Source organism: Cherax quadricarinatus, chromosome 74 (assembly GCF_038502225.1).
Source record: "Cherax quadricarinatus isolate ZL_2023a chromosome 74, ASM3850222v1, whole genome shotgun sequence".
Taxonomy (NCBI): domain Eukaryota; kingdom Metazoa; phylum Arthropoda; class Malacostraca; order Decapoda; family Parastacidae; genus Cherax; species Cherax quadricarinatus.
In genome coordinates this window covers 10,873,350-10,888,256 of record NC_091365.1, presented here as the reverse complement: position 1 = coordinate 10,888,256, position 14,907 = coordinate 10,873,350, and the positions used below count along the sequence as shown (strand labels likewise).

The 14,907-nt window shown below is 38.0% G+C and overlaps 1 protein-coding gene across 2 annotated transcripts in view; it reads right to left on the bottom strand.

Moving 5' to 3' along the window:
* Positions 1-5,568: 5,568 nt before the first annotated feature.
* The window catches only part of LOC128700134 (uncharacterized), a 94,532-nt gene continuing 85,193 nt past the window's right edge, over positions 5,569-14,907 (bottom strand). For both annotated transcript variants that reach the window (XM_053793088.2, XM_053793089.2), the window contains exons 7-9: positions 13,519-13,878; positions 12,925-13,353; positions 5,569-9,711 (exon numbers count right to left, since the gene is read on the bottom strand). In XM_053793088.2, coding sequence (XP_053649063.2) covers positions 9,547-9,711; positions 12,925-13,353; positions 13,519-13,878 — 954 coding nt within the window. In that variant the 3' untranslated portion in view covers positions 5,569-9,546. The remainder of the gene's footprint in view (positions 9,712-12,924; positions 13,354-13,518; positions 13,879-14,907) is intronic.

The following is a 14,907-nucleotide window of genomic DNA, read 5'->3' as shown; positions in this document are numbered from 1 at the left end:
AATTATGCTAAGAATTAACTTTGTTGCATTTCACACACAAACAAGTTTAAAATACATCGGTCACAAACTAACCAGGGGGACACTCATAGTCTTACTATTACCAGAGGATGTCAAGACTTCTGCAGTGCAGATTGTACTTACCTGATATAGTGAGTAGTAAACGATTTTATTTGCATTATTAATCTGGAGGGTAGTAGTTCAGGATACCCCAAGAAAGCCAAACGGTATGGCATATTTCCACTAGGGTTATTAGGTTCTCTTCTCTGAATGTAAGTCACGACAGCCATTTAACACCTAGGTACCTAATTACTGCTAGGTGAAAAGTGGCAGAAGACATGAGAAAACATGCCTGATGTCTCCACCTACCCCAGGATCGAACTCAGGGCCTTCAATTCTGACCTGCGTGCACTCCATCATTTGAACCATGAGCCCACCGTCAAATACTATCACAGAATCTGAAACGTGTATTTATATATTTTATTAAAATCATAGCTTCAAAATTAGCAGCCTGTTTTAGTTCATATATTCTCTGTCATCAAAATTAAATACAAAAGATTGTTTGGGTGACTGGTCTATATGACATTTTACAGGGTTGGAGCAAGAACTGTATGTACCCATTACACAGGATGGGTTTCCTGTATTGTTGCATCACACAGCATAGGTTTCCCATAATGTTGCATCACACAGCATGGGTGTCCTGTAATGTTGCATTACACAGCATGGGTTTCCTGTATATTCCATCATGCAGGATGGGTTCTTGAAGTATTGAAATTCATCAGTCACAGATGGAAGACTTCAATGAGGTGGTGATTAGGACTGTTGTCAAACATTCCATTACTGGTTCAGTAGCCAAGGCAGCTTGAAAGGTTGCCTTCCTGAAAGGTTTCAGTCACTTTTGCATGGGTATTACTATGCATTATGAAAGGCTTAATCATATACACATTGAGCATAAAGGATAAAGATAAACAGATCAATTTAATCTTACCACTTACAAAGCCAAAGACAAAAAGGAACAATAACATTTGCATTAAATTAAAAACAAATGCAAAGTAGGATAACAACATATTTATGAACTTCTAACCAAAACAACTGAATGACCAGGCATCAGTCAACAAGGAAGTGAGATTGCAAGGGTAAAAGACACCTCAACACCATTCACAAGTAGTCCCATTATTATATATGCTGTATTATATTCATGGGGAAACATTAAACCCTTAGGGATCATAAAGTGCCTGTGGAAAGGGATTCAGATTTGATCTCAGGTAGATTATATGTTGTCTAGACAGAAACTAAGAGCAGCTCTTGCGATTATTTTGCATGACATGATTATCTACCTACAGTTAATGAGAATTCCCGGAACTCACTTCATGGAGGTAGCTGTTCTTTGAGTTCCACTCCTATTTTTTTGGTCCCTCCCTTAGTCTTTCTCTCTCCCTGATGGAGTTGATATGTCTATAGTGCTGTCAGTTTCTGGTTGGGCTGTGATATGTTGGTGGTGTCTATGGATTGTTATAACTGCTGTGGGAGTTGTAAGTTGAGGTGATGCCTTGAATTTGGTTTGTGATATGTTGGGGATGGTGGTATAGAGACTAACTATGGCAGTGATGGGGTGGTGAGTGAAGTGATGGTAGGGTAAGTGGTGTTGGGTGATAATTAGTATGGAGGGAGATTATACATGTTTGGTATTTTTGGTATGTTGTTAGTGAGGGTGATAGCGGGTACTGTCTGTTTGCAGTGGTAGTGGTGGTAATAATATGTCAATGAGTGATTGTGCTGTGATAATGAAAACGTTCTTAGTGTGTTGTATATGGTGGCAGCAGAGGTGATAGTGGTAGTGGAAATGACAGTGAAAGTAACCAATAGTAGTAATGGTGGCAGTGGTGGTAGCAGTAATATTTATACAATAGTACAGTTTTATTACAGGTTTACTGATCAAGTACATGGGGTTACAGCTAAAAACTACTCTACCAATACCCTTGTGGGATGCTTGTAGTTATGTAACATCTTGAGTGACCTGCTGCCGGTGTGACTGGGTGATTCAACTTGGCAACTTGCTGAGGGGCCTGCTATGTGGGTTACCTGATTGGATGGCCTGCTGACTGGGTGACTTGCTGACTAGGTGGCCTGTTGACTGGGTGACCTGCTGACTGGGTGGCCAACAGGGTGGCCTGCTGACTCAGTGTCCTGCTTGGAGGCCTGCTAACTGAGTGGCCTGCTGACTGACATCTCCAGGTGACTTCCTCTAGTTGCTATTTGTTGAGTATTATTTTGAGGGAAATGTTTAACCTATACAAGTCATAGAGTGCCTGGGAAATGGAATGCCTTTATATTCCAAGGAAAGGAAAGTAAAGTCGTTATTTGGATCGAGAGCCCCACACTGGTAACAAAGTACCTCTTAAATGTTGACTCTCAATGTAATTAGTCTTTTCAACAGATCTGTGTTAGGGGCAATGATCCTATCCTCTTGCCCTAACTGTGGCACTGACCTTGACCTGACCCAAACAAGGCAAGCCTTTTTCCAACTGAAATTGTATAACTCATTTTCCTATATACAGTAAGCTCTCTTATAAAGCTCCTCTGTGTATTGCTAATTTTTACAGATACAGTTGAAAAATATATCTAAGTTGAAAAGTGTGTGGAAAGGCCTTCACAGTACATGCTAATCAATTAGGGTGCACTTTCTTAATCATGTTCACAAAAAAAGGAGCTTTAATTTTGAATTTAGCCTTAATTTAAGAGGAAGTACTAAACTAGCAGGGGGTCATACAGCACCTGGAAAATTAAAGACAATCTGATCCAAGGAGAGAACAGTTTCATTTTTTTTGGAACAAGCCTAGCTCTGCAGGCACATACAGTAGGGCCCCACTTACACGGCAGGTTAGGTTCCAGGCTACTGCCAGAAAGCGAACACCGCTGGAAAACAGAACATGCTTATAAATGCATATAAATGCCAGATAAGTGTACACTAACATATATTAAGTTAGCAGTAGAACTAGGCATTGTAAACAATAAAAAGTAAAATACACACACACAGTACACTCATTACTTGCCTTAAAATATTTGTAGTCTTAAGGTAGGGTGAGAGGTGAGTAATTATTTATTGTAAGAAGTCAGGTGTGGGAAGTATGGTAGCCAGCCAGGCCACCCCACCCACACACAATATACTACGACACTTAGAGCACCCTAGAGCGATAAAATGCATATACAGTATACATTCATTACTTGAAGACCAAGCAAAATGTAAATTTTGCCACATGGACTATTGTCACACCCTGCGTCATTATGTACTGGAGTGCGATAAAATTAATGAATTTAGCGACAAGTCACTCAGAAATGTTCAAGAAATGGCAAAGTATTTTATCCACAGTGGTATATTACAGGCCATTCTGGAGAAATACCTCGACTTTGCTCACTGTACATAAAGTATTACCACGTACGTACATACATGTGTGTGTGTGTGTGTGTGCACGCGCGCACTCACGTGCATGTGTCTGTCTGTGTGTGCGCACGTGCTCATGTGGGTGTATGACCCACTTAATATTTGTACTTATTGTGGACATGTCAATGGCTCCAGGACACGCCACCCACACGTAATATATTACAATATTTAAAGGGTCCCAGAGCGATAAAATGCGTTTACAGTACACTCATTACTTACCTTAAAATATTGTAATCTTAATGTAGGGTGAGAGGCGAGTCAACAAGGTAAAACGAATAAACGAGAGAAAGAGAACGAGTAAATGAGAGAGGAAAGACACACAGAGCATGTAAACAGAAAAACGCGTCTGGATTTGGTTGATATGTGTTCATCTACACCAAACATCTCATATTCATGTTAATTTATTCTACTGTGAGGTGTATTATGTTTACGTGCTATGTAGCGTGTTTATATAATTTTGAAAAAAACATCATAGATGGATTAATGAAAATGCTTATATTAAAGTAATATGCAACATTTAATGCGCCTCAGTGATTATTATTGCGTATTTTTTTTTTTTTTTTTAACAAGTCGGCCATCTCCCACCAAGGCAGGGTGACCCAAAAAGAAAGAAAATCCCCAAAAAGAAAATACTTTCATCATCATTCAACTCTTTCACCTCACTCACACATAATCACTGTTTTTGCAGAGGTGCTCAGAACACAACAGCTTAAAAGCATATACGTATAAAGATACACAACATATCCCTCCAAACTGTCAATATCCCGAACCCATCCTTTAGAGTGCAGGCATTGTACTTCCCATTTCCAGGACTCAAGTCCGGCTATATAAAAATAACCAGTTTCCCTGAGTCCCTTCACTAAATATTACCCTGCTCACACTCCAACAGATCGTCAGGTCCCAAATACCATTCGTCTCCATTCACTCCTATCGAACACGCTCACGCACGCCTGCTGGAAGTCAAAGCCCCTCGCCCACAAAACCTCCCTTACCCCTTCCTTCCAACCTTTTCGAGGATGACCCCCATAAAGGGGTCGTATTATTATAATCATTATTAACCCTTAAATGGTCCAAACGTATATATACGTTTTTTCAACATCTGAAAGTATGTAAAAAAATGTAGATCTTTTTTTTTTTTGTTTTACATGTGAAAACGTGTAAAAAATCTTTTATCTACATTTTTTTTTGTTATATTTGAAAATATGTAAAAAAAAGTAGATCTACTTTTGTAGCACTACGAATTTGAACGTTGATCTGTTTGGACTGTTTAAGGGTTAATATGGCGTCCGCAAGACTAATAAGACACTTAATGATTTTAAAGTGTGCATTCATACCAGCACAGTGTGTAAGATTATTTAGACACAGGTACACAAGTATAATTATCAGAGTACGTATATATAAAACATGAAATAACTTGAAAACACTTGAAATTTTGGAAAGTTTCCAGATATAATGGAGAGACGCAGTGCTCATGGAAAATGTAAACAAACCGGGTGGGGCGCGGTGACCGTACTAGAAAGTCAGGTGAGGGAGCCATATAGTGGGTTTTGGTCATAATTTGAAATGTCCGTATTTGCGGAGCGCCGTAAGACAAAACACCATAAAGTGGGGCCCTACTGTACAGAATAATCACAATTATTCGACAAGTTATTGACACTATCCAAACTAAATCACACAGTCTAAGTAATTACCACATAGGGTGAAGCGCCAAGGCCATATAAGCATTTGGGAAACAGATGGTAATCAGCTTGGATCCACGTAAAGGGACAGCAACTCCTATAGTAGTAATAGTAATGTTTATTTCTACAAGTGTACGTACAATGCATACAGGCCTAGCTGACATCAGTCACATACTACTATATGCAAAGGCCTTTGTTATGCAGAGCATTTAGGTCAATTTTGTCCCCAGTATGCAACTCACACCAGTCGACTAACACCCAGATACCTATTTTACTGATAGCTGAATATGGACAGCAGGTATCTTAAGGAAACATGTCAGAATGTTCCCACCCATACTGGAGATCAAACCATGGACCAACAACCCTTTATCAACACCTAAGCACTCCCCCTTGAAGGGCCACTGTCAATGAGCAACCTTATTTTACACAAAGGAAATAAAAGATAACAGTAAATACACATTTTATTGTTGCTTAGAAATATTTTAAATTAGAATATATAAACCAAACATGGGTTTCTACATTAAAACATGGAAGACCCAATTTTTACCATTATCTTTAAAGTACATCTGAAAAATAGTTACTGTGCAATATTTAAAAAAAAAAAAATACTGTATTCTATGATACTGAATACAAATATATTGATCAGTTTTAGACAACCCTGAAATATATTTAGAAGTACATGTATATTAATACAGTAAATAAACAAATTAAAATTAACACCCTAATTTTAGGAGCACAGTACATATTATATTAAATACCAATTACATATACAGTAAACCCTACTATAACAAAGGGGATATGTTCCTGAGAACTGATACCACATGGCAATTAGTGGTATGGGATGTGAAGAACACACATGGGAAGGGATGTGCTTCAAAGACCTCCAAATTTGGAAAGAAAGAAGTTAATTTATGGAAAGAATAAAGGAAATGAACTATAGAGTAGAAGCACCTACACTTTATATGAGTGTGAGGGATTGCAGTGAGGAGGCAGAAGATAAATACAAAGTATATGTCCTGTTTTCAGAAGAGTGACTGGAATGAATGTTCTGCAGAGAGTTCACAAGCAAGAAATTAAAGGACTGTGTGGAGTTATCAAAGGTATAATTCACAGGACTGAGGATGGGTTGTTGTGGTATTTTGGGCATTTAGAGAGGATGAAGCAGAACAGAATGACTATGAAGGTACATAAAGCTGGGGGTGAAAATAAGAGCAGGGGTCATTCCAGGGTTAATAGAGAGGGTACAGGAGATTTTTAGTGCCAGCATCTTGAGCATTTAGCAGGCTTGTTCAAGTATGTTAGATCAAAGTGGAGGCAAGTAGTTTTTATGGCTTTAAGCACTTTTAGAATGTAAGACAGGCAACATTTTAGAAACGGATAAACCAGACTTTAGTCCTGGAGTCGAGAAGTACTATGCACGCACTCTGATGGTGTGGAGATATTGCAATTTAGAGAGGTCATTTCAACTGTAAAATCTGATGAATGATGATGAATGTGTTTTCTTTATAAGGTCACCCTGCCTTGGCAGATGGCCAGTGTTAAATAAAAAATCTGCTACATTTTATCTTACATTCTAGGTGTTGTTGCTTGACATGGAAATGTTAGAAGGTTGATATGGCCCTCATGGGCTGAGATGAATGTCTGTGAAGAATGAAAAGGCACAATACCATGACTGAAACACTACACAAATAACCCACACACAGGAGAAAGAAACCTATGTCAACGTGTCAGTTCAACTCGGACCACTAATTAATCACACTAGTTAATGGTCTCCCACCCTGCCTTGGTGGGAGACAGCCAATATGTTAATAAGAAAATAAAGTTAATGGTCCAAGTCGGACCAAAACGTCATGAGTTTCTTACTCCTATGTGCGGGTTATTTGTGTATGGATGTCTGTGGTTATATATTGATGTGGGTGCCAAGACATCAGTAGATGATGGTTGTACTGGAATGTTTAGGTAAATAATAATCTCTGGTCTGTTCTACCACTACCTTTGTACACCACTACCTTCCCACACTACATATTAACTATCTCTTTTCCCTTCTCAAGACAGTCCAGCTGTTGCCTGCCTCTACACATCAGTTCTGTATGCTGCATTGTAGTGCTGTTCTGATTCATTAACATATATACAACCTCTTCCCACTTAGTGATGTACTCGTTTACCGACGACTCAGACTTAAGACAGGCTCTCTGACCAGTATTCATACCTAAATAATGTATGCTAGAGCTGATTTCCTCTATTCTGTTTATTACAGTACACTACTGTATAAACATTTAAAAATATACCAGAAATGCTATAAATGGTGCAAAGGTGGCACTAAAACAATATCAAAGATAGTTGACACAAACCCACTACCATTATAATGTGCTCCTCACTTACCGACGAATTCGTTTACCTATGAGGTCTTAGGAACGGAACTCAGTCATTAGGTGAGGAGAGGCTTTATATTAATTAAAATTTCTGCATCTGACTCAACCTAGTTGGAACAAGTTTGCCCCCCCCTTCCTCCCACACTCTTTAACCCTTAAATGGTCCAAACGTATATATACGTTTTTTCATCATCTGAAAGCATGTAAAAAATGTAGATCTTCTTTTTTGTTTTACATTTGAAAACGTGTAAAAAAAACTTTTATCTACATTTTTTTTTTATATTTGAAAATATATAAAAAAAGTAGATCTACTTTTGTAGTACTATGAATTTGAACGTCGATCTGTTTGGACTGTTTAAGGGTTAAATATTTTAGGTAATGACTAACAGAATGCGAAGCCAGTTATATACTTCATTCAATTTTTACCTAGCACTGTACAATGGCAAATAAAAATGTATTTGGCAAATTTGGAGGTGTCTAAAACATGACACCCCTATTTTTCCCACATTTTTCACATTACATGCTATTTTTACACAACATCCAAAATTTCACGAACACAACTAATGTATTATCAGAGGGTTGAATTTAATAATACTCTTACTTTGGTGGGAAATAGCTGTAGCATTAAACAAGTAAAAAAATAATATCATTGCAGACCTTTTTTTTATTTTATAATTTAAAATACTACTGTAATGCGCATTAGGAAAACCAGCTATACATGAAATGCCACGACTGTAGTAAATAGAGCATATCAAACTAATAATTGTTCTTCATTATTTAAAAAAAAATTTCTAAACATTTTCAACGTAAAAAAAATTGTTCGTGTTCTTTTTGAAAGAAAAAACACGAACAATTTTTTTTTTTTTTTTGTGCGTGTTAACAGTTCAAAATGTGTGCTGTTAATATATCTCGTGCACTTTGTGTAAAAACTTGGCCCAAAACCAAAGGCTTAGGAATATACTCCAGTCCATAATTTTTCTTACAATATTTCTCATGCAATTTATGTAAAACTTGACACAAAACCAAAGGCTTAGGCATATACTCAAGCCAAAATTTTTGTTTAAAGAATTTATCACTAAATAAATGCTTGAAACAAGACAAAAATGTCAACACAATCACAATTGTTTGTACTGTCCATGCAAAAATATTGGTGAACTAAAGAGGGGTCTCACAGTGTATTCTTCAATTATCAAATTATTAATTAACAAATTATCAATTACAACTTTGGCACAAAAATCACACTCACAGCTCTAATCAATACTCAGGAATATGAACACACACAAACACAAACACACACACACACACACACACACACACACACACACACACTGGAGGACACGAGGGATAGAGGGACATGATAATGACATGTAGAATACTGAGAGGAATTGACAAGGTAGACAGAAACAGGATGTTCCAGAGATGGGACACAGCAACAAGGGGTCACAACTAGAAGCTGAAGACTTAGATGAGTCACAGGGATGTTAGGAAGTATTTCTTTAATGATAGTTGTCAGGAAGTGCAATAGTCTGGAAAGTGATGTAGTGGATGTAGGATCCATACATAGCTTTAAGAAGAGGTATGATAAGGCTCATGGAGCAAGGTGAGAGTAGACCTAGTAGCAACTAGTGAAGAGGCAGGGCCAGGAGCTGTGAATTGACCCCTGCAACCACAATTAGACGAGTACAATTAGGTGAATACACACTGAGGTGGGGCCAGGAGCTATGAATCAACCCCTGCAACCACATATAGGTTAGTACATACAAGCACACAAGTATAAAGAGACAAATACACCCAATGACTCAGGGCCAGGAGCTGTGACTTGAACCCTGCAACCACATATATATTACAACACACACACACACACACACACACACACACACACCATACATAGTTTTAAGACGAGGTATGATAAAGCTCATGGAGCGGGGAGAGAGAGGACCCAGTAGCAACAGGTGAAGAGGCGGGTCCAGAAGCTAGGACTCGACCCCTGCAACCACAAATAAGTGAGTACAAATAGGTGCGTACACCAGATAGTTACAAATACTTAGGACCTTGCCTACTCTCCTGAACTTCTTGGTTCCCTTTCAGTATTACCTGGTGCGCCCTCTACCTCAGCGTAAAGGGTCTGAAGCTCGTGGATTGTGCTAACAATATTGAATTTATTCTTTATCAAAATTTCAAGCTTCTCCACAAGTGTCCCTGTAAACCAAAACTGCAGCACCTGTAAACAGATATACAATATTACATTTTTGGATTCTAGGCCTACAAAATATCTTCACATAAGTGACTCATTTTCAGTGTTCATCTACCTTGAAATTTGTATTCGTCCTTTAAGATTTATATTAACTAAGTCTGGTACATAGTAATCACTCTGACCAGAAATTTTCAAGGCTCTGTAAATACTGAATTCTGCATGAACTCTTAAGGAGGATTCAACAAATATGGTATCCCATAAACTAGAAGCTCCTTAACAGAGATCTTTGGGGAGACATATCAATCTTCCAAATCAAATACAATGAAAGCAGAGATTTATTGACAAAGCACACATGTAAACAATAGCCCTCTTTAAGTCAACAGCTGAACAAGTCTCCAGCAATGAGATCCTCCTCAATAAATTTAAGGTTCTCTTGGGTAGTTATACCACAAGAAATATGCACAAGTGCCAAGACCTTGCTGATCAACAAGAGGATAACCACTCTAATCAAGGTTATAATTAATCAGGCTTAGGACCAGCCACATTTAGATCTCTAAAAGAAATTCAAACTCTTATTTCAATGTAATTTTGATTAAGGGAAAGATTTGCAAGTTTAAGTGCAAGAAACATTTCCAATTAAACCTCATAAAATCAATGCCTGATCATTGTCCAGCTAAACTAGGCAGAATATTAATGGGCAACTAGGCCCATTAATGTTCTGTCTGAAGTTAGTCACACCAGTTAAGCAAATTTCCTCTCCCTCATGCATTCACAATGACACTGAGGCACTAGTATTTTTAAACTAATTTCACCTGAGAGCTTCTTCTAAACTCCATCTTTGCTGGCAGTATACAGAAACATTTTAGCAAGTACAGTACTTGCATGCTGGGACAACTGCATACTAGGATTTATATTTTATAAAGGCAAACAAAAGTAGTGCATTTAGCATTATTATAATCCTAGGGAACTGCTAAATCTATAAGTCATACAGCACTTTTGTAATGGGAGGAATTCAGGTTTCATACAAAGGAGAGGTAGCTAAAATTCCTTGGATCAAGAGCCCTTAACCATCAAAGAAGGTCCCCACTATGAGGGAGACATATGTAAGAGATTTATATAAAAAAAATGGACATTAACTTGAGCTGCTTGGACAAGTTAGGTGATAATTTATACTTTGTGTGTACAGGTGCAACACAGATTTTTCTGGCAACAGATGGTCCAACACCTCTTTCAGCCTGGATAAAACTACAAGACTAATTCTTGGCCAGACTAGCTTACTGGGTGGCCACCAGTGTGCAGCGAAGCATGCTCATTTATGTTGTTTACATTGCAGTTGTTGGTGGTGATTCCTTAATTTTGTGATTCTTCACATATTTTGCAAACAATTAACCCTAGCTATGGTTAGCATTAATAGCTATACAATTTTACTTGTCAGTAGCTTTGGTTATTGACAAGTTAACTGAGTTGTCATGTGAATTATTAAATGGCTAGAACAACATTCCTTTGTGACAGAACAAGAGCTAATGAATTTTTATTTGATGCATGAAAAATTACACAGGGAAAGATCAAAGTACATGAATCAACTTTGCTGGAATGAAATATTTAAAAAGATAGGCAAGAAGAATGTGTTAAAGCAGTAGGCCTTCAGCTGAAAATCCCGTGGCTCCAGCTTCAAGTACCACAGACATCGTCCCTCTAATATCACAAATCCAGGATGAAAGAGACAGCTACAAAATAGACAGTAATCCTGACAACACAACTTCCAGACCTTTGTGATTAGTTCTACAATTCCAGTAAAATTATAAAATTTATCATTTTGGGAACTGTAGTACTGCATCATTCTTTACAAGTACATTAATTAATCAACCCGTTTCATTTATACTAATGTTCAAGTTAAGTTTCTAGCAGTCCGTGGTGGGCTGGAGGTGTATTGTTTAATTATTATTATGTGACCTCTGTTGGTCCGGCAAAATTTATATTCCGGCAAGGCCTAGGAACCAAGGGTGCCAGAACATTGGTGTTGTATCTAAACAATAACAAGTAGGTTTATTACATAACCAGTCTTTACTTAGGCTGCCTGGTATATTATTATGTAAATTTTACAATATTAAATATGATGTACAATGAAGAGCTTTATTTTGGGCCTAAGGAAAAAAGTTTTTTTTTTAAACCAGAAAGCTTACCTAATCTAGCACAGTATTTAACTTAAAATTTAGGTTACATCACATTATGTTGGGGATATTTTTTTTCTAGTACAGTATTAACAAAGTAGTTTTCTCCCCATATACACAAAATATAATAATTTCATTGCACAACCCACTTTTTGTTGGAGATGTACATAAAAAAAAATCACATTTTCAAAGCAGCTAAAGTAAACGTTGACCAAAAAAAATCATTACATGCCTGGAATTGTTTTACATGATGGTAGGATTGCTGGTGTCTTTTTTCTGTCTCTTAAACATGCAAGATTTCAGGTACATCTTGCTACTTCTACTTACACTTAGGTCACACTACACATACATGTACAAGCATATATATATATATATATATATACACACCCCTCTGGGTTTTCTTCTATTTTTATTCTAGTTCTTGTTTATTTCCTCTTATCTCCATGGGAAAGTGGAACAGAATTCTTCCTCCGTAAGCCATGCGTGTTGTAAGAGGCGACTAAAATGCCAGGAGCAAGGGCTTAGTAACCCCTTCTCCTGTATAAATTACTAAATTTAAAAGGAGAAAGTTTTGTTTTTCTTTTTGGGCCACCTTGCCTTGGTGGGATACGGCCGGTTTGTTGGAAGAAAAAAAAAAATGCTTGAACATTATTAGTGCTTGACCTCCAATAAAATGAAAAAAAAAAGTGACTGCCAGAAACAAATTCTGAATATGATTTCCAATTTATAATACAGTAATAATTAAGTGATAACCAGAGCTTTTTTTTCTTAGATTTCAGTTTTACAGACTAAGAGTTGTTATCCTACCTCAGCTCATTTCAAGGCCCAGCTCTATCATAGGTATATTACCACCCTCCAGGATGTGACCCACAACAGTCAACTAACACTCAGGTACCCTTTTACTTCTAGATGAACAGGGACAGCAGGTGTAAGGAAACATGCCCAACATTTCCACCTGTTCCAGGGATTGAACCATGGACACTCAGTGTGTGAGCTGAGTGCTGACAACTCCACTTTAACATTAGAAAAAAAGATTCTAGTTGATATAATTTGATACAGTAATACTCACAAAAACAGTACTCTGAAGACAAGCTTTTCCCCTAGGTTGCAACAGTTCAATGCTGGCAGAAGAATCACTGTCAAGTGAGCATGATGGAATCTCTTGCCCTGTGGAATAATTCACCACTGGCTCTTCTGTTCCTCCTGACACTGGAGTGGTTAAAGTATTATTTGTATCTTTCAAAAGTTTTTGGATAACATCATCTTCCTCTCTCTGGGTGGATGTGCATAGTGGTGTAAAAACACTACACACACTGTCTATATCAGCAGACGATATATACACAGTACTCACTTGGTAACTCAAGTTAGGTGGTTCAATTATATTTGCCTCTGAAGCACTGTTAAATTCTTCACTTAGTCTTGAGTTCTGTGAGCATATCCATTTTCTCTTTGTCTCAGAATTATCAGCACCAGTGGCTGTAACTTTTTCAATTCGTCTCTGCAATAAAAAAGAAGTAAATGAAAGGTGCATTAAGCAAAATGTTTATCAGATGAAGAGGTTCATTCAATAAACACTTCTCTGTTATGTTCCAAGTGTCTTTCTACTACCTAAAGTTCCCACTGCAATTATGGATTGGTTATGAATTTCACTGTTACACTTTACCTTAGTTTCTGAGAGAAGCTCTTGTGCCCCAGCATCTGAGTGAGGGTCTTGTGCCTCGACCTCCAAGCAGGGCCCTTGTGCCCCAGCCTCCAAGTGAGGCTCTTGTGACTTAGCCCGTGAGGTGGGTTCTTGCATCTCAGCGTCTGAGTGAGCTTCTTGCACCTCAGCGTCTGAGTGAGGTCCTTGCACCTGAGCCTGTGAGGGAGGTTCTTGCATCTCAGCATCCGAGTGAGGTTCTTGCACCTCGCCAAACGAGTCAAGTTCTTGAAGTTCTTGGATTGTGGTAAGAAGATTAAAGCTGTTCTTCTTCAACAGCTCACTGATCTCTGACGATGCTCGTCCAAAATAACACATCAATTTCTGTAAACACAAGAAATTCAATTGTTAGATACAGTCCATATGTTTTAGCTGTGATTCCAGCTTTTCTATGTAGTACACAGTATTTCTGGTTCATGCTGTAAGTGTAATCCAGTTTCGAAGGAGGGCACCTCAAGGCGGGTTAAGAGCTCTTGCTCCAAAGCAATGGAGCTATCCTCTTCCTTGCATCAAATCTGATTAACTGCCCCATTCCCCAGGTACTATATGACCCCTGCAAGTTCTGTGCTTTTCTGGCAAGACAGTAATTGAATGAATGATGATGAATGTGTTTCCTTTTCTCTGAGCCATTCTATCATGGTGGGAGATGCCAAGTACACTGAAGGAGGGGTGGGGATAGCTGCAGTTTTGAACTGAAGTACTGGCACATCTGTAATAAAATATGTAGTGATGGAATGAGTGATGGTCAAAATGTTTCTTCTTCTTCAGGTCACTCTGTCTCGGTGGGAGACAGCCGGTGTTAAAAAAAAAAAATAAAATAATATCACACAGAAAATTTGGAGTGTAGACATTAAAAAAAGAATGTGGGGTGACGAAAGTTTAATTCAGAGTTCAGAAGACTCTGTTAAGGTGGTCTGGGAATTCACAGACGATGGACAGGGACAGATTGTTGAAGAAGGTGTATAAAGGTAGAATAGATGAAGGGAGGGGGGTAAAAGAGGCTTTGCATTTTAGTGGCTTGAGAATCCAACAGGCTTGCGTGAGCACATTAATTAGTGAATGAAAAGAAGTAGGTTTTAACGGACATGCTGTTGGAGTATGAACTGGGTAACTTTTATGAAGGAATTCAGGGAAACTAGTTAGCTGGACCTTAGTCCTGGAGGTGGGAAGGGCACAGAGCAACCATTTACTGTGACAATGTTTTAAAAATTTTTATTTCTAGACGAGTCCAGGAAAGAAAGATATACTCAGCTACTGGTGGCATTCTATATTACTCCTAGATATGATTCTAAAGATTCTATAGTGAGAGGGGTGCTACCTGGTGTAGTACAGTATAAAAATGATTTTTTCTTT